At 48.7% G+C, this 27833-nt stretch overlaps 9 protein-coding genes across 9 annotated transcripts; 5 read left to right on the forward strand and 4 right to left on the reverse strand.

Annotated features, from left to right (window-relative positions):
* Positions 1-7: 7 nt before the first annotated feature.
* Positions 8-1525, reverse strand: F4812DRAFT_471309 (carbohydrate esterase family 3 protein). The gene is made up of 2 exons (XM_047939079.1): positions 934-1525; positions 8-843 (listed from the first exon to the last, which is right to left on the reverse strand). The coding sequence occupies exons 1-2, from the start codon at positions 995-997 to the stop codon at positions 92-94; spliced, it is 816 nt and encodes a 271-aa protein (XP_047790333.1). The 5' UTR covers positions 998-1525; the 3' UTR covers positions 8-91.
* Positions 1526-3077: 1552 nt separating this feature from the next.
* On the reverse strand, positions 3078-4484 carry F4812DRAFT_387212 (acyl-CoA N-acyltransferase). The gene is made up of 2 exons (XM_047932082.1): positions 3538-4484; positions 3078-3457 (listed from the first exon to the last, which is right to left on the reverse strand). The coding sequence occupies exons 1-2, from the start codon at positions 4040-4042 to the stop codon at positions 3198-3200; spliced, it is 765 nt and encodes a 254-aa protein (XP_047790334.1). The 5' UTR covers positions 4043-4484; the 3' UTR covers positions 3078-3197.
* On the reverse strand, positions 4485-6199 carry F4812DRAFT_387211 (COQ7-domain-containing protein). The gene is made up of 2 exons (XM_047932081.1): positions 5536-6199; positions 4485-5460 (listed from the first exon to the last, which is right to left on the reverse strand). The coding sequence occupies exons 1-2, from the start codon at positions 5773-5775 to the stop codon at positions 4927-4929; spliced, it is 774 nt and encodes a 257-aa protein (XP_047790335.1). The 5' UTR covers positions 5776-6199; the 3' UTR covers positions 4485-4926.
* A 1-nt stretch (position 6200) lies between these two features.
* F4812DRAFT_387204 (plus-3-domain-containing protein) lies at positions 6201-9024 on the forward strand. Its single transcript, XM_047932080.1, has 4 exons — positions 6201-6755; positions 7084-7853; positions 7909-8048; positions 8113-9024. Exons 1-4 carry the CDS (start codon positions 6556-6558, stop codon positions 8875-8877), a joined length of 1875 nt encoding a protein of 624 aa, XP_047790336.1. The 5' UTR covers positions 6201-6555; the 3' UTR covers positions 8878-9024.
* A 386-nt stretch (positions 9025-9410) lies between these two features.
* F4812DRAFT_428515 (NADH:flavin oxidoreductase/NADH oxidase-like protein) lies at positions 9411-11534 on the forward strand. Its single transcript, XM_047934200.1, has 3 exons — positions 9411-10048; positions 10120-10373; positions 10448-11534. Exons 1-3 carry the CDS (start codon positions 9852-9854, stop codon positions 11344-11346), a joined length of 1350 nt encoding a protein of 449 aa, XP_047790337.1. The 5' UTR covers positions 9411-9851; the 3' UTR covers positions 11347-11534.
* Positions 11535-11627: 93 nt separating this feature from the next.
* F4812DRAFT_387286 (fungal-specific transcription factor domain-containing protein) lies at positions 11628-14503 on the forward strand. Its single transcript, XM_047932083.1, has 6 exons — positions 11628-11910; positions 11975-12673; positions 12743-12912; positions 12980-13560; positions 13622-13976; positions 14090-14503. Exons 1-6 carry the CDS (start codon positions 11883-11885, stop codon positions 14234-14236), a joined length of 1980 nt encoding a protein of 659 aa, XP_047790338.1. The 5' UTR covers positions 11628-11882; the 3' UTR covers positions 14237-14503.
* Positions 14504-14970: 467 nt separating this feature from the next.
* On the forward strand, positions 14971-16683 carry F4812DRAFT_451140 (uncharacterized protein; the record flags this gene model as incomplete). Its single annotated transcript, XM_047936168.1, has 2 exons — positions 14971-15187; positions 15266-16683. The coding sequence occupies 2 exons, from the start codon at positions 14971-14973 to the stop codon at positions 16681-16683; spliced, it is 1635 nt and encodes a 544-aa protein (XP_047790339.1).
* Positions 16684-17840: 1157 nt separating this feature from the next.
* Positions 17841-20718, forward strand: F4812DRAFT_387362 (uncharacterized protein). Its single transcript, XM_047932084.1, has 2 exons — positions 17841-18336; positions 18677-20718. Exons 1-2 carry the CDS (start codon positions 18142-18144, stop codon positions 20660-20662), a joined length of 2181 nt encoding a protein of 726 aa, XP_047790340.1. The 5' UTR covers positions 17841-18141; the 3' UTR covers positions 20663-20718.
* A 1157-nt stretch (positions 20719-21875) lies between these two features.
* On the reverse strand, positions 21876-27796 carry F4812DRAFT_387377 (phospholipase D). The gene is made up of 3 exons (XM_047932085.1): positions 22281-27796; positions 22047-22205; positions 21876-21997 (listed from the first exon to the last, which is right to left on the reverse strand). Exons 1-2 carry the CDS (start codon positions 27707-27709, stop codon positions 22199-22201), a joined length of 5436 nt encoding a protein of 1811 aa, XP_047790341.1. The 5' UTR covers positions 27710-27796; the 3' UTR covers positions 21876-21997; positions 22047-22198.
* Between the last annotated feature and the right edge of the window lie 37 nt (positions 27797-27833).

Consider the following 27833-nt stretch of genomic DNA (forward strand, 5'->3'; position numbering starts at 1 on the left):
GTAATAACCCCCTGGGCACCTGTCCGTACATCCCAACACCATACAAACAAAAAGATTGATTAGGTAGGTGCCTAAACCCCCAAATGGGTACTTACGCGCCGTCGTCGGCAAGCCCGTCAACCTTCTCCGCCTCGACGAAGTAATTCCTACGATCGGCCTCCTTGAGGCCCGCGTAGAACACGTCCGCCATCTTCCTGTACCCCCCGTCGCCGGGGTGCGTGCCGTCGCTGTTCAGGTCCGCGAGCTGGGGGCCGGCGTCGCTCTGCATGTCGACGACGACCAGGCGCTTCTTGCCGGCCTGCAGCTGCTCGCCGACCTTCCGCAGCTGCGCGTTGAAGTCCTCGACCCGCCGCTGCACGGCCGCGTCCCGGTTCACGAGCAGCGTGGACAGGACCACGGTGGCGCGCGGCGACTCGCGGAACAGCGCGTCGAGCAGCGCGCGCAGCCGCCCGCCCGCGTTCGCCAGGTCCTGGTCCTGCACGCAGTCGTTGGTCCCGACGTTCACGAGCACCACGTTCGGCTTGTACTTGGGGACGGCGGCGTCGGCCTTGCCGCGCACCTGGTCGACGGTGTAGCTCTTCCAGCCCTCGGTGTCGTTGTCGCGCATGGAGCCCGACGGGTTGTCCCCCACCATGTTCACCTTGTTGCCGTTCGCCTCGACGATCCGGTCCCGCAGCGTCTTCCGGTACCCGTTCTTGTCCGACGAGCCGAACCCGTAGGTTATGGACGCGCCGAGCGGCATGATTCGCAAGGGGACGCCGTTCCCGAGGCCCTGCACTCGCGCCGATGTGGCGTCCCTTGATAGCGTCGAGTTGCTGGTTGGTGCCCTTGGTAAGGCGAGGCCTGGAGTTTGGGTTAGAATGGAGAAAGTAAGGGATATATATAGAGGGATAGAAGGATGGAGGGATATGTGTAGAGTAGGCTACGACTTACCGCTCGCCATTTGTGACGCGCACGCCAAGACGACGCAGCAGAGTAGTTGCTTATGAGCTAGCATCGTAGCGACGGGGAGGGAGAGGAGGAGTTTAGCAAAACGTTGGCAAGACGTTGGTTTTCGATTAGTTATGCCAAGTTGGCCTACCAACTTCAGGTGCTTGATCGACCGGTACTTGGCTACTCGTTTTATCTACCGTGCGAGAGCTCCCTAGCTGAATGGTTTCTGGATCTTCCATCCCTGGGAGAGCGTGGCAGCCGGACTTATTTATCATTCCCGCGGAGCCATGCATTCCTAAGCAGCAGCAGAAGTCCAAGTCTAGAAGCGCCCTTCGATGTCTCTCGCCCAGGACCCGGTGGGCCAAGTCTCATGGCTCTGCAAGGCTGGTCACTTCACTTCTTCCCATCCGGCCCCAGCCCGACGGGGGTCTGGGTTCGAACTCTGAAGTCAAGGCTAAGCATTTCCCGATCGACTCTACGACACTGCGCAGCTATTAGGTAGCTGGGACAATCCCAAGAGATCCCCCGGCTAGTATTCTGCTGGATCGCGAGTAGGTAGACCTGACTTCGCCCCGGGGGGGATTCCAAGCTCCAGTGGGTCACGTTGCTGTGTGCTATGTAGCAGCGCGTGTGTCTCGTTTACCATGTCTTACATGTAGTATTCCGTGCATTATAATCCCATGCTCGCGCCCGAGTCCAGGCACAATTTCCTTTGTGGTACATCGATAAGGAGGTTTTTTTTTTTCTCACTGATAGGTATATTGGTTACATCGGGTTGATAATCCTATTCCTGGATTGTCCCGGTTTTTTCCCTTTTTTTTCTCCCTCTACCTCATTCTCTCTCGAAGAGGGTTTAATCGTAAGCATCCTGCGTTCAGCCATTGTGAAAAGAAATGGGCCCGGCAGGTTCGGTAAATTTAATTGAGAAAACTTGTTGATTTGATCCCAAATGGTAGGCAGAATCCTAAGGAGTGGGATTCTCTGAATACGTCAAGGCTCTCTGGAAATAATTCACCTACAGGTATGGGATCAGCAAAAAAGACGGCTGTAGGTTACTTCTAATAAAAGGCAATGTTCAAGATGGGCTGGGGTTGCTGAAGGCGGATGATCACTGCTCCTTTCAGTTGAAACCTCCCCCCCTGCTCCACGTTGTATAGCTCGACCAGCCTTGGACATACCATGGATTAGAGGGTCGGGACGATGAATATAAAAATGCTAGATGGCATATGCAGAATCGTGTTTGTAACATCTTCCGGGTGAATTCTTAAGGCTAATAGCTTCGTAGTTAACTTACTGTACCTCATATTGAAATGCAATTATACAATAAATTACCTCCATCACTTGATCGATAGCCAATGATTCAGATCTGGGTAGCATCCATGTAAGTGGGAAGCGTCACTTTAGAGTCATGTTAAACGTATCTCAAGATTTGAAATGCGCCGCGAGACAAGATCGTACTGCCGTACTAGGATTAATAAATCTTGGGTGAGATCTATAATAGTAAACCAAGTTAATTACCTAACTTTTCATCATAACTATTTGTTATTTGTTAGGGAATTCCCCGCAAATGCAGGCGAGGTGAATACTACTACCTACCCCCCGTGCGCGCCTGTCTTTCGGCTTTTCGTATTTTCGTGTTTTTCGTCCCATTTCCGTGACTATTTCCAACCCAGCTCTGACATCAGCTGGCACCTTGATCTTACGACCATCTGGCTAGCCAGGTTGGTTAGGCGTGATCTTCTGCATAGCCTTCGATCCTCTTGGCAGATCTCTTGTACGAACACATTACCTTAGATAAATCGTGTAAGCATCTATATCTAGTTCATCTTGCGGAACCTTAATTACATCACCAATGAATCTATTGACTATTAGTTCTTTGGACGCCGATCACCTTAGCACGTGCATACTGGCTTAAACGATGCCCGTATAATCCGCGATTGGATATATACTATTCTCGGCACAGGCACGTATGACGATCGCTTACCTAGCTTGCGTTGGCTGTACCAGCTGCTCGGTTCTTCATGACTCGCGATAGTATGAGCAAGTTGATGGTACCTATTGGATCGCTAAACCGTCCGGACCGTATAGGTTACCTGCTTTATCCTTGTTCTTGGAAGTGACTGTTCTATATTTGTTTTGTTTTTCGATGCCTTGGGTTTTAGTCAAGGTTTCCTGTAATATATACAAATCTATCTAAGGTTAGATGTACGAGTGTTGATCTTAAAGCTTAGGCTAAGAAGAAGTAACCATTTTCTTATATACCGTTATGTCGATCTCGGTTCTCGTATCATGACCGTGATGTGATACATATCACCGTAATCCTCCCCAGTTAACTCCTTAAGGTCGAAATTTAACCGGCCCACCTCTCGAAAGCCCAGCTTCTCATAAACTCTCTTGCCATTAGGCGTAGCCTCTAGATAGGACTTGAGACCATGCGCGTCGGCTATAGCTAGCATAGGCTCTAACAGCGCTTTGGCAGCCCCCCTTCGATAATATTTAGGCGACGTACATAGTAGCGATAGACCTGCATGTATGCATATATAAATACCCCTGTTTAGCCATTGAAAATAAAAATCCAAACAATGATGTCTTGTCTTTACTCACCCAGCATCGCATCCGCATCGTATTTTTCCGAGGCGACTTTCAGCGCGTCAAAGAAGACTTTGCACAGTTCCGGGTTACTACCTTTTGGGTAATCCGCAGTAGGGGGGTCGACAGCCTCGACGGGCGCACTATTTGCCGGCGTGTTCTCTCCCGTCTTGACGGTCTGGGAGACTTCGACGGCACTTCCATCGTCGCCGACCCATTCGCCAAAGGCCTTCTCGTAGCCTTCGGGAATGTCCCACCTAGCGAATGCCACCACGTCGCCGCTCTTGCCGTCCGTAACTTTGAAGTGCCGGACCCTTCGATCGTCCATCTTGCGGAGGACTCGAACCTTCATCCAAGTAAACATATCCTCCTTGTTCGGCGGCCACCAGAAGGCGTTGCGCTTGTCGGTCGCAAACGTGTCGTAGTATATATCTGCGATGATATCCACATCTGTAGACGTGCAGTAGGATATGGAAAACCCCTCTGCAAGAGACGACGGTGTTGCAAAGGGTAACGCCATAATCTGAATTTTTTTTCTCCCCTCTTCTCCAAATCTCTATTTTCAATTTGGTGTACAAAGATACCTAGAAGTGTCTAAACACTTGAAGATTTCAACAGCTCATCTGAATGAAGACTAAATGAGGTTATGTTAGTACGATAACGATGGTACCTAAGGTTATGGGCCTCAGTGAGCCCAACTTTTTACTTTTGAGGAGGGAATCAGAACGCACTACCGAGGTAGGTAGTTATAGCGGCGTCTGGAATATATCATCGACCAATCGTGGATTAGTTGCTTTGTTGGAAACTATACGACCTTCCGAATACGTCTTCGGCTTTGATCTTGATTGGTCGTATCGCACATCGTACCCCGATGACTCTACCGGCGAATGCCTAGTGATGGAGCCACACTGTTTACAAGTTGACCAAAATATTGACGAAAATGATATGTCGTCTTTAGCATAGTTTTAGGGTAGGTATGTTTACTACCTAGGGACGAAGTTTAAACCGAGATGCTGGTGTTCAATGATGTAATTGGTTTTTTATCCTTCTCTTATTCATAAGAATGCAGTAGAATATCTTACAAACTACATGTCTGTGATCTATATCACCCCAATCTGTGTGGTAGCAGTTGTGCAACATGTATAATTTTGCCCAAGTATAGTTTTACCATTCGTGCCGAACGAATCTCATAGTTACTAGCCTTAGTTGAGATCCTTTAAGCTGAAAGGATAACAACTCGACAAAAGCGGGCTGGCGACAACTCGAAGGCGGAGGAGTAATAAGGATAACCCGCCATCATATACTGGGATGGCATGCCAGAGAAGGCTCAGAGAAGTGCCATCATCACGGCTTATTGAGGCTGCTAACAGGCTGATAACAATTGGGTTCGTTGGTATGGCAACATCATACCCTCTCGCTAACCCATATTGCGCCCCTGCATCCCAACCGTATGACACCAGTTAATAGCCAGTGCGGCTCGGCCTTTTTCGCATCGTTATCAACGGCGTGATCTAGATGCTCCAACTCTTCATCCCGTATCCGCCGAAGCGTCGTAATTAGGGTTTGTAGCTCGTCGCCTACTTCATACCCTTCGGCCTCCCACTGCTCGAACATTTCCAGCAACGTTCGTATTTGGTTGTTATAATGGTCACCGATCTCCGTCTCGACAGCTTCCGTGCAAGCCATCGCGGCCTCCCTTCCCATAACCGCCGTTGACCAACCCAACCCCGTCGCTAAGACGGACCAGATGGGGTAAAGAGCCGTGGGGCGCACGCGGTGTTTGGCGATGAGAGAGTTGAAGGTGTTGAAGTGGCCCTCTTCCTGGGCGTACATATGAGCCATCAAGGGCCGAAGGTGGGGGTGCGCATTGACAAGCGGTGGCGTTTGGGCCGTGTAGATCAAAGTGGCAGCCAGTTCTCCGGCTTGGTTCACACGGAGCTTTGGTAGGCGGGGATCTTAGCACAGATCGAATGGATTTGATAACTTAAGAGATGCTTTATGAGGCGGTCTTACAGCTGAAGAGAGAAAATCGCGTTGCTCCTGTGTAAGAGGCTTCCGCTTAGATTGAGACCTCGACGGGTCAGCCGAAGATGGCGAGGATGACGAGGGAGATACTGTTGCATTATTTTTCGTGGTTGTACTTAAGAATTGTCTTCGAGTTGGCTGGGACAAGGCAGGAAGAAGAAAATCTCGTAAGGGAGATTGTAATGTTTGGCGCACTGCGCATGTTTTTTGTATTCTCGGTAAAGACATGGCTACCTAAAGCAAGAATAAATGAAATTATGTAGTTGGAGATCTCGAATTGATTATTATTATTATATCATATTTATAAACTTATATCCATAGATGAGATGTAAGTAGTAGCAAGACCAGACCAGACCCGGGAACGGTGGATAGTGGATTTGTTATCTAGCTCCGATGGTATGATTTAACACTTCCTTATCTGATTAGATCATCAATGGGATTAATTCAATGGATCAAATTGAATCGATGTCATTTGAATTGAGGCGGAGAAAATGTGGCGGTGGCAGTCGAATAGATTACATATGTTAGGTACCTAGGTACATCCTCTTACCGGCTTCCAGGATGATTACCTAAGGTAGAGAGATACCTAGGTACCTACTTAAAAAACAACGGGGAGAGCAAATAAGTACAAAGTACAAAGTGCAACATAATAGACGTGGTCCTCCAAATTCGACCTCAACGAGGCTGTAAACTTCAACAACATAAATCCTTTCTTTACTTTATCTGACCACCTGCATACTACTAATAGGGGAATTATCACCACCACTCACGAACTTCTTTTATTTTTTTATTTTCGTACTAGCATTTAAATATCTCATTTAATTTACTTATTGGTCTCTCTCCCGAATTCCAATTTTTGTTTATCTCTTGCATTCAAAGAGACTACATTCAAGAAACTACTAAGCCATCTTACTGTTCTCTCGAGTACCTATTCTCCGTCGCGTTTCGTATCTTTCGTACCTTCACACGTAATCCTAGTCGCCTGCGCGAATCAAACGTCCCATCATCATGGCTGATGTAGATGATGAATTCTTAGCCATTGTCGGGGGCGACGAGTCGTCTGATGAGGAACAAGAGCAGCCTGCAAGTCCCGGCCGTTCTGCATCTGGCTCACCCGACCCTGAAGCCAAGGATCATACCTCAAGCAAAACAAAGCACAAATCTAGCAAGAAGAGAACCGATGATTCAGATGAGGAGGAAGGCGAGGCGTGAGTTCCCCCAGCTGTATTGTTACTTCCCATAATTCGTACTATCCAATGCGCGCCCTCCTCCCGATCGTTGTTGCCATGCGACGTGCAGCGTGCAGCGTGCAACTGGCAACAGGTTAAAAAAAAGAGAGAACAAAAGCCTTGTTCTTCTACTTGGACCAAGTTGTTGTCCATATTAACCCCGCCCAGCAAAAATAAAAATTAAAATAAAAATAAAAAAACATCTCTTGTTGCCTCGCAACGTCTGAAATCGCACAGCAACTCTTTATTTATTTCTCTGCATACAATAAACAACAAACGCTAACTTATGCGCCATACCCTACAACAGCTCTTCTGTTGGATCTCCCGCCTCACAGAATTCCGCACCTATGGACGAATCCGATTCCGAGTCCGATACCTTTCAGGCTACTAATGCTAACGGTAAGATGGACGACGATGACGATAACAAATACCCGGTCGATGGGATCTACGCAAGCGAAGCAGAAAAGGAAGAGATTCTAGCTATGCCCGAACTAGAACGAGAACAGTTACTTGCTAGACGCCAGGAGGAAGTTGACCGCCAGCGACAAAATACCCTACTTCGCCGATTGTTGAAGACGAGAGAGGATGACAGCCAGTCGGTCAAGAAGCGCAAAGCTAGCGCTGCAGACTTGGACGACTCCCAACGCAAGCCATCGCGACAGCGAACCCGAATTGGTGGTTCAAGAGTAGGCGAAACCAGTGCTGGTATCGAGTCGCTTCGTCGCGCCAGAGCCGAGAAGAGCGACCGACAACGTCGTAGAGAAGAGGATCGAGAACGCAACAAGAAGTCGCACTCAGGCTCGCGTGACAGCCCTAGTCGTGGTGTCGATGACGACAGTGACGCTGAGTGGGCTGGTAGGTCGAGAGACAAGTTTTCCAGGTCGCGAACTCCTGAAGTGAAAGAAATCCCCCTCGCCGATATCCGCGATTTCGAGCGTATACGACTTGGCCGCAGCCGATTTGCGCAAGTTTGTTTCTATCCTGGTTTTGATAAAGCTATTACGGGTTGCTATGTCCGTATAGCTCTTGGACCAGGTTCTGATGGTTCTAACGTGTACCGCATGGCCCTCATTAAAGGTATAGTATAGCCATACATATCTAAGTTCCCTCATTGCTAAAGGCTTCATCCTAGGCTTCACACAGGGCAAACCATACGCTATGGAGAAATCGAACGGTCAGAATTTTGTTACAGATCAGTATGTGATCGCCGCCCACGGCAAATCAGAAAGAGAGTGGCCTTTTATTAGTTGTTCAGACTCACCTTTTACTGAGGTTTGTAATAATTCTACTTGTGACTCCATATATGCCTTAGGTAGTCATGTCTAATCTGGTACAGGCCGAGTTCAACCGTTACAAGAAAGTTTGCCAAGACGAGGGTGTCATCTTTCCTAAACGGCCTACGCTGGACGCCAAAATAGACGATATCAATGCTCTGGTGAATCGTTCCTGGACGGACGCAGAGGTGAATGCAAAGATTGAGCGAGAGCGAAGTTTGCTCAGCAAATTCACACCTACAGAGCGAAATCGACTGCTCGAATTGATCGAGGAAGCCAAACGTCGTGGGGATGATGCCCGAGTGTCGGAACTCCAAGATAAGCTGGACTCTCTCGAAACCCCACGCTTGGCCTTTAAGACTAGCCTCACGCCGTCGAATAAGTCGACTAGTTCTACTCCTTCACAGCAGGAACGATTGGCAGCTTTGAATGCTGAAAATCGGCGACGTAATGTGGAAGCAGTTCGTAAGGCGCAGCTAATGGAGAAAGCGAAGGCGCGACAGATCGAGGCACGCGTTGCGCGGGGAGAAGATGTCAATGAAGACACCTCACGACGTCTCAGGACCAAGCCTAAGTTCCGACAGGATATCAACGGGCCCACTGAGCAGAAGTCAACAATTGGCAGCGGTGCATCGACACCAGCAAACGGCACACCTAAGCAAAGTGCTGCCACTAAAGCGCCGGTCTTGCCTCACATACAGAAACTACAAATACAGAACCACCAGTCAGGGAAAGACAAGAAAGGAATTCCGCAGATTCATAAGCCAATTGTGGATGATGATATCATCGCGGCTTTGGATCTCGACATCGAAGTTGAGATTGATTAGAGGAAGCAAGCAACTTTCCCCATAATACCTGGACTAGATTCTTATTTCCTAGTCAATATTTTCTCTTTGCGTTGTAAAGTAAAGGATAAAGTATTTTATCCGTATGACCTCAGGGGCAAATCACCATGGAAGTTAAGGTATTGTTCAGTCAAGGGTGCCTCTGTTTGAGAAATAGGTCTACGAGATTGCAGAGATGGCGTTGAGGGATGGTTCAATTGCACGATAGCAGAGAATAGGAGCATTGCCTAGTATTAGAGGTACCTGTTATATATAATCCTTGCCTTTAAAGGTACCTAAGTGCTTAAACACTGTGATACGCGTGAACTACCAGGCAAGTTGGGTCTGTAATTATAAGTGATAATACTGGGTTCTTTAATTTCATATGCATTTGCTATCCGGAATTAGGTTAAAATGTTAGCCCATTCCCGACTTGATCGTAAAAGTCTCCGACGCCGCAATAACCGCGTCTTAGCGCGCGGATCGCCGTAGAGTTCCACGGAGTTTAAATATTTGCCATGACCCCTATTGGTGGCATTTGTAATACTAACCCCGGAGCCGCATCTTACAATGCAGAAGTATGCCGGCGGTGACTCATTTTCGGTATAGCTTCCAGTATCAGCTCCTCCAGCTATTCTAAGCTCGGTCCGTGGACAAGCTTGTAGCTTACAAACAGTTTACGTCAACCACTATTGACAACTATTAGCAGGGGGTTCTATCTATACTGTCCGAGATGGCATGGTAGCTGTTGAATTTCTATGCCGTTCGGTTTGCCAAGATAACAACATACGACGTGGTTAAGGAGATCGACGAGGGTGTCTGTTGAGTATTTAAATGTTGCTTAAGCTCGCAGATATTTGTTGGTGGAAGGAAATCATCATTAAAAACAAAGCAGTATTTCGAAAACTACCATAATAAGTTTGAATACCCAATATCTTGAGCCATTATCTTTTACTACCTACCTTTAAATTGTCAAAATGCCTGTTAAACGCTACGATTCATCCATCGTTGACGTTGCGCCCCTCGGCCAACCTCTCAAGTTCGAGTTCTCTGGCAAGGTCGCGAAGAACCGCTTCTACAAAGCCTCGATGGCCGAGGATCTTGCATCCTGGAACGTTGAGGATCTCGAGGAGCGCGGTATCCCTACCAAAGAGCTCATCGAGCTATATCGAGTGTAAGAACGAAAGAACAAGACGCAAAATATCCCAGGTTAAGTTGATAGGAAGCACTAACGTGATGACTTAGATGGGGAGAGAACGAATGGGGCGTCATTGCTACTGGAAACATAGACATCGAGTTCGACATGCTCGACGCTATCGGCGACAGCATCATTACTCCCGAATGCCCCTTTTCAGGCCCGCGCTTTGAAGCGTTTCAAGAACTCGCCAAAGCGGCTACAGCACACGGGAGCTTGGTCGTAGGCCAGGTCACACATCCCGGACGCCAGCTAGCCGCCAGAATTAGGAAAGACACCATATCAGCGTCGGCGACTCAGCATCGTAAGCTAGCATATGCCCCTTCCTCCGTCTCGTCGTTGTATTGAAGTGCTAATCAACATATTCCATGACAATAGCCCCGAAGAATGGTATAGAATATGCTAAGCCCCGAGCGGCCACAAAGGAAGACATCGCGCGTGTTGTTGACGGATTCGCCCACGCCGCCGAGTACCTGGATAAGGCCGGGTTCGACGGCATCCAGCTGCACGGGGCGCACGGGTACCTCATCGCGCAGTTCCTCTCCGAGACGACTAACCAGCGCACGGACGAGTACGGCGGCAGCATCACGAACCGGCTGCGCCTGGTCTCGGAGATCGCGCGGGAGATCAAGCGGCGGGTGAGCCCCGACTTCATCGTCGGGATCAAGGTGAACTCGGTGGAGTTCCAGGAGAAGGGCATCAAGCCGGCGGACACGCGGATCCTGTGCGAGACGTTCCAGGAGCTGGGGTTCGACTACGTCGAGCTGTCGGGCGGCAACCACGAGGACATCGGGTGGGGGACCAAGAAGGACAGCACGGCCAAGCGCGAGGCGTACTTCCTCGAGTTCGTCCGCGACGTCGTCCCGCACCTGTCCAAGACGAAGAAGATCCTCACCGGCGGGTTCCGCACCACGGCCGCCATGGTCGACGCGCTGGACATCCTCGACGGCATCGGCCTCGGGCGCCCCGCCGCCCAGGAGCCGCGGCTCGCGGCGGACATCCTGGCCGGCAAGGTGGCGAGCGCGGTGCAGCCCGTCGACGGCGTCGTGGACGACGTCTGGCTGTCGCTCAGCAGCGCGGGCTCGCAGATGGTGCAGATCGTCCGGGGCCAGGAGCCGTTCGACCTCAGCAACCCGAAGCTTGCCGAGAGCTTCAAGAAGGACCTCGCGGCCCAGATTGGGAAAATCATCGCGGCGAACGGGAGCTTGGAAATTCGCGGGTTCCCCGAGCTGAGTGATCCGGATGCTACTTCGCATCCGTATGGCGTTCCTTACTAGGATAGATACCCTGGTACATGGTAGATAGGTATGTAGATGGCTTGGGCTAGATAGGAGGTATTTATATTATATATCTTGAAGGTTTCAGTTAGCATCTCAGTATATATTAGCACGGTATATAGGTATCCAATAAGAGAAGGCATACAACATAAAGCTCGAGGTCATTGCTAGCCATCATATAATATCACAGCAACTTCTACGGGTATTATGTTGCGTATATGAATAATATTGCTTATATACATTCAAGTTTGCAATTCAAATGCCGAAATAGGTTGTCTGCCCCCTGATCCGATATCCACAGGTGCAATTTGTCAGCAATCGTCGAATTTTAAACCGCTTACATGGATCAGATTCGAAGGAAGTCGCCAATTTATCCATATGTTGTTTTCACATTGCGTTCTCATTCCATTCTCGTCCTAGCGATTTGTACATTATCTATCTCCTTTATTTACACGTTAGTCGTGAGGAAATATCGACGCCTTTGAATCCGCTTATATACCAGGTACTCACTCTTACACTGATAAGCCCCAAGAAGCATGGAGACCAGTTCTCGTCGTAAAGCATGTAAGTTCAATATTGTATGCTTCTCTGGAGTATGGTCCTGCTAATAAATATATCGGTACAAAAGGTGATACATGCTGCAAGAAGAAAATCAAGTGTGACATGATGAGGCCGGCATGCTCAAACTGTGTATTATATAAAGTGCCGTGTATTACGACTACTAGTCCAAGAAGAGCAGCTCAAATATCCCGAAGGGCATCTCGGGCAACAAGTACCAACGTGGAGGATAACGATAGTCTTGAAGCGCGTCTGGCGCGGATTGAGGCCAAGCTAGACAGAATTAGTGACCCCAGCGTTATCACGAAAACAGACCAAGTGTCCAGCAACTCCTCAAGTCAGGGTCAGGCTGTCGAATCTGTTATTTTATCAGTTGATACCCCTTTGAAAACACCTACTCCGCGTGTTTTAGAGAGCCACGGGGAATATTGTTTACCCCCTCTGACAGAGATATTACCAGTTATCGACGACTATTTCCGTGATTTCAATAGTGCCTTACCCCTATTTCACCAACAACACTTCATGCAAATGGTCCTAGAATTTTATTCCGAACAGGATCTCACCAAGAAGTTAAGGGCTGTCTGGGCCGCGATAAATGTGGTACTTGCCCTTGGATACCGCATTAAGACTGTTGAAGCAGGCGAGATCATAGTTCGATTTGACGATGTTAAACTTAAGCATTGCATCGATAACGCCCAAAGGGAATTGGACGAGCTTGTGACACGGGAAGAAGACACACTTGGGATAGAAGTTATCTTGGGTCTAGTCAGTAAGTCTCGAATATATATCTAGACACGTCGTTATTAAAGATAGAATCACTTAACCAAATGTGCTTTAGTCCTCTTCCAGACGAACACTGATCAGAACCCAGCCTCAGTTCTGATCGGCACCGCTGTTCGGCTAGCTCATAGGCTCGGGCTTCACATGAAGTCAACCTTGTCCCAATTTTCGCCAGATGTTGCCCAACATAGAAGCAATATATTCTGGCTCTGCTACTATTTAGATAAAGTGAATCAATCCACGGCCCGTTTCGAGTACATCCAGAATTCGTAGCTAGGTAGCTGACAGGGCTTAGGATATCTGTTTCCGCTCGAAAATACCCTCTATCCAATGCGACTATGACATAGACTTAGACCTGCCAGAGGACAACGGCAACTACCTTCAAAGCATCGATGGGAGCTCGCAGCTCAATTACCTCCGCGCCCGAGTCCAGCTCGCGTACCTCGAAGGCAAGATTTACGACGACCTGCTGAGCAACCGGTCGTCGAGAATATCGCTGGAGGCGCGCCAGGAGCGGGTTACGCATCTCGACGGACTCCTCAACCGGTGGGTGCAGACGATACCGGAACCGATGCAGCTCGAAAAGATAACCGAGACCGTGGCGAAGGCGCCGCTCTCCCATTTGATTCTTCTGTACCACACTTATTTGATATGCTATACGACGATCAATGGCCTCTATTCCCTTAGCTCGCCTTGGATGAAAGCGGTCAATGGCGTTAGTGGTGCCGTCCTCCGCAGTTTCGAGACTCGCGCGGGGTCTTCTTGCGCGAAGCATCAGCAACCACTGCTGCCTCGATTCTGGGATACATGCGTTCGAGCCAGTCGTGGGTGTCTGAATATCTTAAACAATAAACGCTACAGCGGATGTAACTTGTGGTAAGTGAATTATCCGACCGCTTCGTAAGGAAGTTATAATTGCTGAACCAGCACCTTGTAGGCTCGGCGGCTGCGCCTACTTTTCCGCCTTCGTCGTCTTACAAGCCAACATCATATACTTTCCTTCGCACGAGCTGGTAGACTACGACCGGGAGCTTATGAAGACCACGAAGGAATGCATCGCGAAGGTATTAGACCAGTCCGGGTCGGAGTCTTTCAAGACGCTGCAAGTTGTTCTCTCGAGCTTAGAGCAGGCCGCGAATTATGCCGCCGAGCAGGCGAAGAGCTTCGACCAAGCTTTTGAGTTTGATCCTATACCATTATCATTATCCGCCACCCGATCTGATTTTCATTACACCTACGCGCCGTCGCAGTTTGAGACGTTTTCCAACGGTGATGTAAGTCAGAACAACTTGGTTAGTGAGCCTAGTAGAGTATACAAATTCTTCTTCTTTCGAATGCGAATGCGAATGCTGGGAACTATGACTAAAGTTAAAGTAATAATCGAATATTTCCTAACGTCGCCTAGATTGCTCATCCCGAGATGCCGGCTCAGGAGGTCATGTGGCCGCAAGGTTCGACCTTCGGAATCGCCAACAACAGCAGCAGCACCTTCGCCGGGATGGATTTTAGCGACGAGCTGTCGGTACCGGAATTTATGCGGGAACTTCTCTGAGAGAGTACCTCAGGCATTTGCATATTGGATGACGGTATGAAGTACTATGTTATGCGGCCTAGCTGCATGTAATTGGAGACCTTGATGGGATACGGGATGATAACAGGCATTATGGAGCAGATGATTGGTCGAAGCTATACCAAGGAATGTGTAACATGGCGGATATGATGTCATGTATTCATGGACAAACATAGTTCTGGCCATTGAGGGGATTCGGATTACAATTCCCGATCGATAAAGTGTGTAAGGATGGTAAGGATGTAAGGATGCATTACGACATTGGGAGCTAATAAGTACCGTATGCTGCCATAGGACAGTGATATATACAAAAAGGGAAAAAGAAAAAGAAAAAAAAATAATAATAGAGGGTGATGAAGGTTTAAGCCGGTTGATTTGATCTTGAACCATTCGGTTTCCGACCCCTCAGTTAACCATACCTCCTTATTCTTTCACATCGCGTTTGGTTGGCTAATATACCTGCATGTGTCATTCTCCTTTCGATTTTTAGTCTAGCAGATTTCGTAATATGATAGATGCTCCGTCCCCTCTTCTTAAGCTTTTCAAACTCTGTTGTTCCCTGCTCCTCTGCTATTTCGCCTTATTTCATGAATCCAACCCAATCTCTCTGGAGACCTTCTATAGCTCGTAGCTTGCTTAAGCCTAGGTTAAATCCCAACTTTAAGCTACAAACGAATAATCACATTCGGTCAATATCCGTATCTGCGATAAGAGCCATGCCTCAATTCAAGCTGAAAGATGTATCCTCCCTGTCGCTACAACCCGGTGAGAAGCAGGAGGTTGAAGTTGAGGGTGTCGAAGGCGGTAAAGTCCTTCTCCTCAATGCCGGCGGAAAGATTACAGCTATGGGGCCTAAGTGTACCCATTATGGAGCTCCTCTCGTAAAGGGTGTTTTAACTAAGGGTGGTCGATTGACCTGCCCGTGGCACGGAGGTTGGTCTCTCCCCTTTTTGTCGTATTCATAAGCGTTGGAGTTGCGTACCTAAACTAACTTGACATTCTTATTTATAGCTTGTTTTAACGGCAAGACCGGTGATATCGAGAATGCCCCTGCCCTAGACGCTCTTCCTGTTTTCAAAACAATTGAGAAAGACGGCGCCGTGTATATCGAAGGCGAGGAGGCAACCATCAAGGCCGGGAAGAGAAAACCTAACTTCAAGTGCGGAACAACTGGCGGGACTTTGGCCGACAGAGTTGTCGTAGTTGGCGGCGGTAGCGGAGCAATTGGTGCTATTGAAGGTCTAAGGGAGAAAGGGTTCACTGGTCCTATCACTATGATATCTAACGAAGGTTACCTGCCCATCGATCGGACTAAGCTATCCAAGGCTTTAATTACGGACCACACCAAGATCCAGTGGAGAGATGAGGAGTGGTTCAAGTCTGGCTCGGTCGAAATAGTACATGACGAAGTTGTCGACGTCGACCTCGTTGGCAAGGCGGTTATCACCAAGAACAAGGAGAGATTCGAATACTCTAAGCTAATCCTGGCTACCGGCGGTTCACCGCGGAACTTGCCCGTGCAAGGATTCAAGGTGCTCGAGAACATTTTCCTGCTAAGGACAGTTCATGACGCAAAGAAGATTGTGGATGCCATCGGCGATAAGGGCAAGAAGATCGTCATCGTTGGTAGTAGTTTCATTGGTATGGAAGTGGCAAATGCCACAGCCTCAGAAAATGAGGTGACGGTAGTTGGTCAAGAAAGCGTCCCACTAGAGAGAGTATTGGGTAAAGAAGTTGGTGCCGGATTGCAAAAGTTATTGGAAGGAAAAGGGGTCAAATTCTACATGTCAGCAGGCGTGGACAAAGCCGAGCCGTCTGGATCAAGCCCATCCAGAGTGGGCTCGGTGCATCTGAAGGATGGCACAAAACTCGAAGCCGATCTGGTTGTGCTCGGTGTTGGTGTTGCACCTTCGACGGGATATCTCAAGGAGAATAAGGTAATCCGATTGGAAGAAGACGGATCTCTAAAGACAGACGAGAACTTCCTCGTAGTAGGACTCAAGGATGTCTATGCGATCGGAGACATTGCTTCGTATCCCTATCACGGACCTGGAGGCCAAGGCAACTATACACGAATCGAACACTGGAACGTGGCTCAGAATCAGGGACGAGTTGTAGCGCATCACATCGTTAACCCGTCGTTGAAGTCTGACTTCTTTACGCCAATCTTCTGGTCGGCTCTAACGGGACAATTGCGATATTGCGGCAATTCGATGCACGGGTGGGACGAGGTTGTGTTGCAGGGCAACCCGGGCGAAGGCAAATTCGTGGCATATTATTGTAAAGGTGAGACTGTGGTAGCGATGGCTAGCATGGCAGTGGATCCAGCTATGTCCAAGTCTGCGGAGCTTATGAAGATGGGCGCTATGCCGTCTAAGACGGAGCTTAAGGGAGGCCTAGACATTCTAACCGTTCCGCTACCGGCTTAGGGGGGGATGCGGTACAACACATACCTGTGGAGCGCTTCTTTAGGGAGGGGGGCGCTGAATTTGATTTGTGTTCCTGGATTAGTGCCAGCTGGACCCAAGCCATCGGGGAGAATACGCTAGGTTGGTTAATGGTTCTTAATCTAGGACCTGGCACCCGTCAGCCCGTTTACAGTCAGTCATTAAGTTAAATTATTTGATAGCTATTAGGTACTTTTGAGCAAGCGAAAAATGAAAGTTGCAATTATTTGATCTTTTCAAAAAAAAAAACAAAAAAACAAAAAAAAACAAAACAGGTATGACCGATCCTCTATATCTCTATGACAATAACATAGGTATTTGTGTATCTGCCTCATATATGAGGTACCTAAGGTTTCCTCTGAAACCTAGATGCAGACGTATAGCTGCAAGGTACGCAGCATGTATTGGGTTATAAAAGTGCGTCATCGCACCACAATGGCACACCCTCGGCGCGACGTATCACAGAATGTAGGTACCTAGGCTAGCCCAGATGCCAGCCAAGACGATCGGCTGCAACCAAAAACGCGGTAATGTGGTGACTTGACCATGTGACTATTTACCAACCACTTCGTTCGGATGGGACATTTATATGAAATAGACCTACTTTCCCTTACAAAGTTAATTGTCTCATTTGATTTACCTCTTGACTTTGCGCGTCCTATATTGCGAGTGCTTGTCTAAGACAAGTTCCCACGGCGATACCTGTCTAGCCTACCTAGGTACCTTAGGTACATATATGGTGGTACTTATTAGTAGTACGTACTGCCCTATTTACATAAATCTTGTGTCACGTATAAGGATTGATCCTACCTGGACAAATCGTGACCTTAGGTTAGGTAATCTTACATGTGAAGTCAACTTTAGTAACTTTTATTAGTAGAGCTGCTAGAGGTAAACTTCAATGTTTAATATTGCCCATACGGCCATACGGGGAACCCCCACTTGAACTAATCATCCTTCAACCATTTACACGACACGAATCGACGCGAGTAACATCATCTTCACCGACCTAATACTTCGTACATCTAACTAACTTTTTTACCTTAGCTTTAATTTCGGGGGTTATCTGGTCCTTTTCTCTAACCCTTTTCTTACTTTTTATTTTTTTATTAACATTTTTTTTCACACCCTTCCTTTCAGCTTCCCCCCCTTCCTCTTGTTGTATTTTGTTTTTTATTGTTTAGTGGCTGGCTGGACTCGAGGAGATACGCATCGAATAGTCTTAAACCCTTTCGCATTTTCTCGGACGGGCGAGTTGGGTGAGCGTATCTCGCTCCACCCCTCTCGTCCATTGCCACTGCTACTGCCACTGTGCACCAGATAATCAAAGGAGACATCTTTGCGGCCCTTACCTTGGCACAAAAAAAAAAGAAAACCCCCTTTCCAGCATGCTGATCTCTCAGCTGCACAAGCGCAACGAAGCGACCCTTAGCCACCGCCATGGCTGAATCTCGTCACCCCGTTGCCGGTGTTGCTGCCGCCGAACGCGAAGATGCCGATGCGCCCGCCCAATCTTACGAACCAGGACCTCTGAAGTGTTGCTGTGGTTCGGTGGAGTGTGTCTTTTTAAGACATAATTGCTCTGTACTTGCTAGTGTCGAGAAGGATGTCCACAATGCTGCCCGGATGGGTCAGGTACGTCGTTTATTATATGCTTACCCATATGTAATGTCAACCGTGTCGGGATTCAAGCCACAAGAGCTCCTATAGCAGTCTAGTCGACTTCACCTGCAGCCTTCTTATACCCTATCACATCACATCATATCATATCACATTCCATAGTCTGTTTACCCCCCCTGCTATAAGCTATAGGCCACACTACGAAGTGCTACCTTAGGAATGCGTCTTGGCACTGCTGTGTCGGTTCATCTGTACATTTGCAATACACGTTCCAGAGCACCCATCCCGTCGTGTCAACTCCCTTTGCAAGCAGTCAACGATGACGATCTCTCAGTCTCTAACATTTGCGCTGCAGGCCTTGCTCGCGCGCCACGAAGCTTACATGGCCGACGCAGAACGAGATCGCCTTGAGCTTACTGCCCGGATCGAGCAGTTGGAAGTTGACAATAGGGAGTTGGAGGCCAAGAATGCGAAGACCATTGAAGAAAACAGGAATCTACTCGATCAGCTCGAGGTACTCAACAACACAGTTATCGATTCGGAAAATCACATCAAGTCTCTAGAAGCATCCTTGCTCTCCTCGCAGCAGTCGGTTCGTAGGCTGGAGGGAGAGACGGCGCGTGCTGCCTCATTAGAACGCCAGCTGGTGGCCTTAGAACAAGAGCAGGCCGAGCTACAATCTCACCTAACTCTATCTCGTGAAGAGACTAAGTCGGCCATATCGAGATGGAAGCGAGCCGAGCGGGGTATCAGTGACTTGCAGGAACAGCTTGAACGGATGGAGAAAGAAGCACAAGAAGAGAGAGAATACCATGTCGAGATGATAAGCAGGGTAGAAAGGCAGCGTGAGATGGAAAAGGAGTTGAACACTGCCGCTGGCCGACTAAAAGGAGCAGCAGCAGTTAAATCACTTGACCGGGCCAGTGGGGGAGGGAGCAATGCCGTATCGCACTTTGTCCGCGATCTGCTCCAAGACAACGCTAACCTTCAGTATGGTATCGCTGAGTTGCGGGAGATGCTCATGAACTCCAACGACGAGATCCAGGCTTTGCGCGATCAGCTCATGTACCACCAACCTTTAGGAGAGGAACTAGCCAATGCTGGCTCGACGCTGAGCGCGGAGCTTGAATCTGAAAAGGATTCGCCCGAAAGGATACCTCCGAAGACTCCACATGAGCTTCACATTCACCATCATTTCCATTTGCCGAAGTCGAAGCAGGACCCCAAAAAACCACGCAAAAAACGGCAGGGAATCTCGCCTGGGGTGTTTACGCCACCTGGAAACACAGTACCGAGCACCCCTCCTCCAAGTGGCCCTCCACGATCGCAGTTGGGTTCGCATACGCATAGGGACTCGCTCCTTTCTAATTGTTGGTCAACTTATTCGGACCAGAGGTCTGATTTTACACACTCGTCAGTTCCAAGTTCGCCTTTATCAAATCGCCGAAATTCGCTGTTCGACCAAACGATAGACTCATTTCCAACATCCCCCACAACCAGTATTGACCCATTATCTCCTTCGTGGCCTGCCACTCATCAGAAGCAACTGTCGAGCATATCGTCGCGAAGTTTTCGATTTTCCACGACATCAGCCCTTGTACAGCCCTTTGTAACCGATACCCATCCAATTATCGAAGAATCCGATGACGGGGACAACCCCCCGGATCTAACCTCGGCTACTGACGAATCTACCGTAGAAGATGCAACGTCTTCTGGAGACCAGGATGCCGTGATTGATGAAGCCTCCGGCGCAGATGAGACGAATCGTAACCCGATGCCGTTAGTCAGGTTACGTAGAGCTCTATCACAAGAGTCGATAATATCGCTCTCCGGCGGCCTTGATATCCACACCTTGAAGTCTCGGCCGAGCCAGCTTACGATCCGCCAGATAGGTTCGGCCTCTTCTGTGATAGGAAGTAGTGATGTTACGGCACGGCCTATGTTGTTACGCGATAGCGCTAAACGAAGTAGCGCGCTGCTTCGTGAAAGCTATGGCTTATCGTCTGTCGGTAGTTTACGATCCGTGTCGGATTCACCAATGCTAAGTTTCGGGCCGTCGAAACTTGGCAAATGGGTCGGCTGGCGACCATGGGGTGGAGGTAGCGGCGGAGGAGAAGCAAGTGGCGGAGGAGATAATAGTTCGACTACGAGCAGTACATCCGCAAAAACGGTGAAAGATACTGGCCAGAAGTCCACAATTCGCCCTCCCGGCATCAATCAATCAGGCCCGATACCAGGGTTCTCGGAGTACCTAGCTGCGTCTCAACGGAGAGTGCCGCCACCCAAGATCCGGCCTAATGATGTGGATCGTGATGCGTTAAGGGAAGGGCTCGGAGGATGACGACGTTGGCGTATGCTCTGAGCCCAAAATGACTTTTCCAATTAACGCCTAATACTTACTTAAGGGATGTACTGGTTCTTTTGATTGCATTACCCTTTTACATGTATTTACCCTACATCTCGCCGAGTCCCAAATTCGGAATCTTGTGTCCGGTACTGTATAGACTGGACCGCATTGCATATGCGCATACCCGGAGTTGGGGGGTTTGGATCGTATACACTATACAGCTACTTGCTTTTCTCTTCCCCTCTTGCCATTTCCTTTTTGCAGACTCAACCTCGAAGGTAGAATAGGAGTTGTTGGTTGGTGAACACATTCAGGCGGCAGAAGACCGCAGAGCCGAAAAAAAAAGAAAAAAAAAAGAAGAAAGCATAGGATGGATCGGATAAGCATAGACATATGATACCCCCTCTGAGAACAGCCAGTCAGTCGCTCTCATCGTTTTTTTTCTCTTTTGTACCATATTTACTAGGCAATGTAATGTAATGGTAATTCTTTTCCTGTTTTCTTTCCCTCTTTTTTTGCCGCAAACATGTTTGCCCTGTCTTGTAACAGGTTCCTGAGGTACTGTATATTCCTTATCGAGGAGGCTGGATGGGAGCAGACTACTACTAGGTGGTGGTTGTATAGCCTGCCTAATCTACCTAGGGTGGGAGGTAGGTAAGTGACTGGATAAAGGGGATTGATCTATCAGATAGAGAGTGTAAGGTAGAGAAATAACAAGAAATAGTGTACCTATGCATATTTGCGTTTGCTTTGATAGATGGGTTAGGTACCTTGTAAATGAATCCCGATACTATATCCTTCCTCCGGATTGTGAAGTAAACTTATTAATAATAGAGTAGAAAACGGGTTAAAACCTGTTGTATCTTCATGGCCTCGTACTCTCATCTGTTCCATTGGCCTTACATCAACCAAGAACAAGGAACTATAACTTAAGTACCTAAACTACCTCCTAAGGTATATACCAGGTAATATTTAGGTGGACTATATGACCATCTACGTCTAATACAGTGAACACGTATATTTACGCCTCAACCTTCAGAACCCAAATAGCACGGCGCAACAATCTTAAACTTCCAAAATAAACTTTTTTTTTATATTCCCCAGTACCAATTAAAAGCATACCTAAGGATGCGATAATGTACAAATAAGGCAGGCAGTAGATATGTATATGTATACCTCAAGGTATCCCGCGATCCCAAGCCCAAATGACAACATTCTTCCCATGCGTGTATGAAGGCGTGTGTATAGTAAAAGTATATCTAGGTAGATACCTAGACCTAATAATGAAAGCCTCCCTCATTATTAATACGCTGTGTGGGATGAGGCATGCTTCCTCGCTTAGTCTAATACACAAATGGGCTGGTTAGGTAGAAAATACCATATTATAATAAGCTATAGGATAGGCAACCAAAACAAGATGATGATAACTCCTCTATCCGCTCTTCGCCATGCTTATTCCGTGCTTGGGATGCCCGTAGGACTTATAGTAGATAAATGGCCCTTATAGGCCTAGGTAGCGAAGAGGTTCGTTTAGTCACTATTAATTCGTTAGTCAGTTCGCTGTCTCTTACTATCAAACAAAACACAAAATATCATGATGGTCTGTACGTACTATATTTCCTTAGGCGCCAACAAATCAGCCTGGTACAGCCAGTGATTATCCTTCTCCTCAGCTTCGAGCCAGTTGTAGGGGAATTCCACTAGCGTACCCTGGATCAAGCCGCAGAGCTCTTCAGCTTCATCGCGGCCGAGGAGTTCGTACGGGAAGACCGGTCCGCGTCGGCTACCCTTAGTAGTGGCTCGTCGGCGGCGCCTCGTCGAATTGTGATTAGAGGGGTTAGCAGTGCTGCCAGATTCCGGTGCCGATTTCTCGGCCGATGAAAACGTAGCCCGCCGATCTCTCTTATCGCCCTGCGGTTCAAGATATGTCGAATCAGTCTGACCCTCGTACGCTGGGAACGGAGTATCTCCACCAGACTGTACTGGCGAAGGTGTTTCTAGAGAATTCTTAGGACGAACTCTCTCCGTGTCTAAGCCAATATCAGGCTTCTCCTTTCCAGAAGGATGGCTACCATCGGAAATTGGCGCCTTTTCGTTCAAGGTGCTTGTGTTCCCGTCAGACACTACAACCTTAGGATTGCTCTCGGTGTGCTGCTCAGCATGGATCTTTTCGGAGATACCAGGAATTCCCTGTGCAGCAGCTGGTGCTGCGATACCTGCTCCTGCTCCACCCATGAGGTTCATCTGGCTCGTTTCCGACTCATCGTTTCTTGGGCCTGCCATGCTCTCTTTAAATCGGTGCGCATAGTCCTCAAACTCGTTGTATTCTTTCCACGTGGTCACATCATTATCGGGCATACAACGGAAAACCCGGCGGTATAATTTCGTATTATTCGAGGCGACTCTCGCCCAGATATTATCCCAGAATGCGGAGTGAACAGGGTCACGCATACAGTCTTTGTCGATTCTGGCTTGCACGATATCGGCAACCAGTGGATTTAAGGGCTCATTCGTGGGCTTTCCCGAATCGTCTAATCGCACCGGAGGACCACCTATGTCGGTATCGTCCTGAACCGGTAACCCTGGAAGCTGTACAGGGTGCGGCAACTGAGAATTCGCTTGGGGATCTGACTGGGCCGGGGGCAGTTCATCATTCCCCTTATTTTGTAATGAATCCTGAGAAGGCATCTCTGAATGTCGCCCACCAGTCTTGGCGTCTGCCTTATGATTTTTAGAGTGACTCTTCCTGTGGAGAAGAACCTCGTGCCCATTTAACACAACCGAATCGTTTCCACGATCAATACCTTTTGCTTGCGCTGCCTTCCAATTATCTGGGCCGTATCCCTCAACATCCTTTATATGTTTTTCATTCTCGTGTACCCGCGGATCACGTTCCGGCGATCTGGCTGATGAACTAGACGAACTAGACGATCCTGAAGAGGCAGACTCGTATCCCGCGCCTTCTTCCACGGCGAAATGGTTGAAACTTGACGTGCGGTTGAAAGTGCTAGGTCCCGCAGCTTCTGAACTCTCTGCAGGTGGGCTTTCGTCGTCATCTCCATACAATTGATTCATCTCTGCTTCGAAGCGAGCCTCGGCGTTGATCTCTGCTTGCCTTTCTTCTTCCGTTATCTCATCCACGTCTAGCCCAAGGTGTTCTCTCATCAGTCGCATACGAAGAGTGTGAGCAAATCGACCAACTCGGTAAGCCTCCCCTGCCATCGTTGACCACATCATCTCAGTGTCTCGAACAATAGCAGCAACTTCGGAGTCTCGGTTACCAAGCATGGAACGCTCGTTTATGTTGGCTGATCCGATCAGCGCAACACGATCATCCACGATGATAGTTTTTGCGTGGATATAAAGCTGCTCTGTCACAAGCTGACTATGGGGACCAATTTTGCCCCATTGTCTCAGACTAAAGAATGAGATATAATCTTCTGGCTCGATCCCCACTGCCTGTAACCGTCCGAAGATTGAGTGCGGGCCTCGGCATATGCTTCGATATTGGAATTGCATGATCAAACGAACACTGCTGCCCTCCGCTTGATCCACTGTATTCTGGAAACCAGGCATAAGGGGGATCAGGATGCAACAACGCCAATCCTCGTCTTTCTCGTGGGCCCTAATAATGCGCTCGACTAAAGCATCCCCGATACGGTTAACAACCCTGGTATTCATTGTCTCGGTACTCGTAATGAAAAATTGATTTTCCATATAGACAAAGTGCTCGGATTCTTCAATAAGCTTTACATATGCTGACTGGATACTGTGTTCTCTTATGTCTTTCGGATAACCCAGAGACCAATCACCTGCCGAACGCAAGATCTGGACTTCGCACGTTCCAGACAAACCAAGGGCCTCCAGGTCTACCGGGTTGGCATCGGGTGGAGGAAGTAGGAAGGGCGTAGGTCGAGTTGGTTTACGCTCACGCCGCAAGTAATTCCATCGCTGTACAAAATGGCGGGTAAGGTCACGCGCTGGCTGTCCAACAACTTGCATCGCAATGTCATGCCAGGGCATTCTTGGTACCTTGCTCCTATCGTACATTTCTTCGTAAGGCTCATTAAGTTTGAAGAAGTCCAAGACACGGGGATTTGAATAATCTTTGCCAGGGAAAAGCTGGCAATGTTCCGCGTCTCGAGGGCTGTTTCCGTCTGGTTCCATGCCCGTTGGCCGGTCGTCTGCAATCGGGTGCTGTGGGTTATCCCAACGGCCGAAGCAAAGATCGATCCCGCCAAGGAAGGCCACATCGTGGTCCACAATGCAAATCTTCTCGTGGTGGGCGTAAAAAAACTGGTTCTTCTTCAACTGATTTGGTGATCTTAGGACCAGAATATTGTCGTGAAGGTTAAGGAGAGAAAATTTCGTATACTCGGAGTCTATCGGTATGGCTTGCTCCACGTTCCTGTAAATGATGATAAACACCTTGACACCTTCTCTGGCTTTCCTCTGGAGTAACCGATCCAACCGCCATTTCTGGCTGATGCACGCCGGTCGCCGCATGTATAGCTCAGGGCTCAACCACCAATCGTGAATGTAGATGACATCTTGCGCCATGCTTATAGCACGGGAAACATTCCACATATAGTCACGTCCGTCGACTAGCCACTGAGCAAATGATGCCTTCCGTACAGGCGCGAAGCTGTCAAATCTGTGAGGCTCGTGCCATTGAGTCTGCTTCAGCATATCAAGGACAGATTCTTCAAATTGGCGAAGTACTGTCTGATTACGGGAGAACAACTTGATCTTCCGGTCTGCAGAATATAGCTTAAGCGTGTGGTGTTTCCCGTGGGATTCTTCATCAGTAAGATGATTGTCATCGTCCCTTCTTTGGGCCTCAACTTTCAATTTTGCCCCGAAACGTCTGAGCTTGTTCTTTTTAGATACAACGCGGAAGAGAGGATCGACAAGATAAACATCGTAGATGTTCATAGTTGCCGGTGACTCGACAACGGCGATATAGTTCTGTCGGACTAGAAACCATTTGCGAGAGTGCCGTGCTATAACCTTTTGGGGATTAAGCACTCGTCGGAAGTCGATACCTTTTGTAGATTGTATATGCAGGTAACATTCCTTTCCGTGAAAACTACCTTCCGCTGCTAGTCGTACACCAAGCGCAGAAAGTTCTAAGAATTTGCAGAGGCGATTGCTATCGGCACGAAACATCAACCAGTGAACCATCTCTTGTAAGTATTTCTCTAGGGTTTTCCTCTGTCTTTCGACGTATTTCTTCTTCAGCGCTGCCGAGTTATAGGCACCCGCGAGTGACGTTTCTCCATTGTCGCCGATACCAGATGATTGTCGGCGCGGTAAGAATGTGTTGATACGCGATTTCTTCCTCAACGGGTTTGCTCGCCTATCATTATCGCTAGCAGTATTTTCAGCGGCAGTGCCTTCGCCCGCGGTGCCTTCAGCAACCGTGTCATCGGCTCTAGTCCCCGGTGGCTTTTCTTCATCGTCGGACTCCTCGAGGTTTTGGTAAGTCCGTAGATAAGGGAAAGCCTTTCTGGGAAATCGAGGCTGCTTAGGGCGATTCCGTTGGTTCGTCGTAGTCTGAAGCGTGATGTCGTTCTTCAGAGATAGCCTGTATTTCCAGTGAATATTCCAGATTTCTCTAACGCTACGAGTGACGGTCCAACTCATCCGACTGAGTCCGCTACCGTACTCCAAGGCGATTGTAAAGATAGTGTGTCTCTCGCTATTGCTATCTTCCGGACGACTGTCGATGACCCGGAGGTTAAGCTGCTCAAGAAGGACAGGTATTCGCTTGTTCCCGTGTTCATCTCTCTGGAGCATGCTCGCGAGAATGACAACGGCTGGCGTAACTGCTCGTAATTCAGCCATGAGTTCGGCAGATTTGTAAAAATCGAATTGATCTGTCTTCTTCTTTCCCAACATTTTTAAGGTATGCTTTACTTGTCTCCATCTGTGAGCACCGAAGGTTGCAGCGCGGTCCGCACCCAGGAACGGTCGTTTCGGCGTTGCTAACCATTCACCGTCTGATGCCCCGCCTGCTCCAAACATCTCAGAAATGCGACGGCGATGACCTGGTGTACGGGGTTGCGCGAGTTCAGTATCATCAGCACTAGGATGTCCAGTCCGCTGAGCGCCGATCCACGAGCTTCCACGAGTCCACGCAGGCCGACGACCAATTAAGCGGTCGCGACCTTCTCCCTCAGACATTCCACCACGATGCTCAGCTGGCTCGGGCATCGTTGAGCGTCTAACCATGGTGTTCAAACGACTTGCCCTAGGCGACTCGAGATCATCAAGCCTCGGGGAATTTGGAGCGGTAAACATGTCTAACTGCTTTAGACGGCGCCGCATCCTCTTTCTTTTGCTCTTGGGCGCATCTCTATCCTGACCCTCATCAGCACTTGCCTCTACATCAGCATCGCTTCCTTCCTCTTCATCCAAAGTGTCTGGAACACGATAAGATCGGCCGACAACTGGCGAAGCCGGGGTGGATGCAAGTTCAGAAACTCCTGGGGACCTGGGGGGCTGGATAGTACCGGAGCTACCCAGAGTCGATCTCAGCCTTAAAATCCATCTCTCACTACGAGATCTGTTCTTTGTATCCTCTTCGTCCCACGATCCCTGTCTAACATGTTGCGGAGGGTCAACTAGTACATCCGCGCGAGCAAACTGTACACTGCGCCGTCCAGATGAGGTCGGATCGCCCTGTATGTCAACATCTCCGTCTGGTAGTTGTATTTCAGAATTTCTTAGGGGAGAAGGAGATCGCACAGCAGCCGTCTGACTCAAGAAAGCGGACGACGTGACATTAAGGGGAGCGAGATTGTCGTGCGATCGTCCGCCATTTAGGTAGTCAGTTGCTTGCTCCGAGTCCGATTTCGAGGTGGATTGGGTCGAGGATGGGTCGGGAAGTGGGAGAGTATGAACGAGTACGGCAGCGGTTGACGGACTGTCGTTTGGAGATGTAGAAGACGGCGCGTTAAGACGTGTATTTACGGGAGACAATGTACGAGGACTCCCTGTCATGGGTGAAACCGAACCATCTCGGTTTGGAGTGGACATATTACGTGACGGTCCAATGTCCAATGTCCAATGCCAGAGGGGGTGACGTTTCTGTTGCGACTTAAGCCGGTTGAGGCTTTCCGACTCAACGGAAGATGCAAATGCCCCTTGCAGTTCGGTCCGT

Source organism: Daldinia caldariorum (assembly GCF_022478825.1).
Source record: "Daldinia caldariorum strain CBS 122874 unplaced genomic scaffold F4812scaffold_8, whole genome shotgun sequence".
Taxonomy (NCBI): domain Eukaryota; kingdom Fungi; phylum Ascomycota; class Sordariomycetes; order Xylariales; family Hypoxylaceae; genus Daldinia; species Daldinia caldariorum.

What these genes read in the sequence shown, in the direction of transcription:
- F4812DRAFT_471309 (XM_047939079.1), bottom strand. Translation starts at nt 997, where the DNA reads ATGCTAGCTCATAAGCAACTACTCTGCTGCGTCGTCTTGGCGTGCGCG. An exon ending in CGCGTCACAAATGGCGAGCG is followed by an intron (nt 844 to 933) that starts GTAAGTCGTAGC and finishes CCCAAACTCCAG; the next exon opens with GCCTCGCCTTACCAAGGGCA.
- F4812DRAFT_387212 (XM_047932082.1), bottom strand. Translation starts at nt 4,042, where the DNA reads ATGGCGTTACCCTTTGCAACACCGTCGTCTCTTGCAGAGGGGTTTTCC. An exon ending in CGATGCGGATGCGATGCTGG is followed by an intron (nt 3,458 to 3,537) that starts GTGAGTAAAGAC and finishes GCATACATGCAG; the next exon opens with GTCTATCGCTACTATGTACG.
- F4812DRAFT_387211 (XM_047932081.1), bottom strand. Translation starts at nt 5,775, where the DNA reads ATGTCTTTACCGAGAATACAAAAAACATGCGCAGTGCGCCAAACATTA. An exon ending in GCGATTTTCTCTCTTCAGCT is followed by an intron (nt 5,461 to 5,535) that starts GTAAGACCGCCT and finishes CGCCTACCAAAG; the next exon opens with CTCCGTGTGAACCAAGCCGG.
- F4812DRAFT_387204 (XM_047932080.1), top strand. Translation starts at nt 6,556, where the DNA reads ATGGCTGATGTAGATGATGAATTCTTAGCCATTGTCGGGGGCGACGAG. An exon ending in GATGAGGAGGAAGGCGAGGC is followed by an intron (nt 6,756 to 7,083) that starts GTGAGTTCCCCC and finishes ACCCTACAACAG; the next exon opens with CTCTTCTGTTGGATCTCCCG. An exon ending in CAGACTCACCTTTTACTGAG is followed by an intron (nt 8,049 to 8,112) that starts GTTTGTAATAAT and finishes AATCTGGTACAG; the next exon opens with GCCGAGTTCAACCGTTACAA.
- F4812DRAFT_428515 (XM_047934200.1), top strand. Translation starts at nt 9,852, where the DNA reads ATGCCTGTTAAACGCTACGATTCATCCATCGTTGACGTTGCGCCCCTC. An exon ending in CTCATCGAGCTATATCGAGT is followed by an intron (nt 10,049 to 10,119) that starts GTAAGAACGAAA and finishes GTGATGACTTAG; the next exon opens with ATGGGGAGAGAACGAATGGG. An exon ending in AGCGTCGGCGACTCAGCATC is followed by an intron (nt 10,374 to 10,447) that starts GTAAGCTAGCAT and finishes CCATGACAATAG; the next exon opens with CCCCGAAGAATGGTATAGAA.
- F4812DRAFT_387286 (XM_047932083.1), top strand. Translation starts at nt 11,883, where the DNA reads ATGGAGACCAGTTCTCGTCGTAAAGCAT. An exon ending in AGTTATCTTGGGTCTAGTCA is followed by an intron (nt 12,674 to 12,742) that starts GTAAGTCTCGAA and finishes AATGTGCTTTAG; the next exon opens with TCCTCTTCCAGACGAACACT. An exon ending in ATGTAAGTCAGAACAACTTG is followed by an intron (nt 13,977 to 14,089) that starts GTTAGTGAGCCT and finishes AACGTCGCCTAG; the next exon opens with ATTGCTCATCCCGAGATGCC.
- F4812DRAFT_387362 (XM_047932084.1), top strand. Translation starts at nt 18,142, where the DNA reads ATGGCTGAATCTCGTCACCCCGTTGCCGGTGTTGCTGCCGCCGAACGC. An exon ending in ATGCTGCCCGGATGGGTCAG is followed by an intron (nt 18,337 to 18,676) that starts GTACGTCGTTTA and finishes TTTGCGCTGCAG; the next exon opens with GCCTTGCTCGCGCGCCACGA.
- F4812DRAFT_387377 (XM_047932085.1), bottom strand. Translation starts at nt 27,709, where the DNA reads ATGTCCACTCCAAACCGAGATGGTTCGGTTTCACCCATGACAGGGAGT.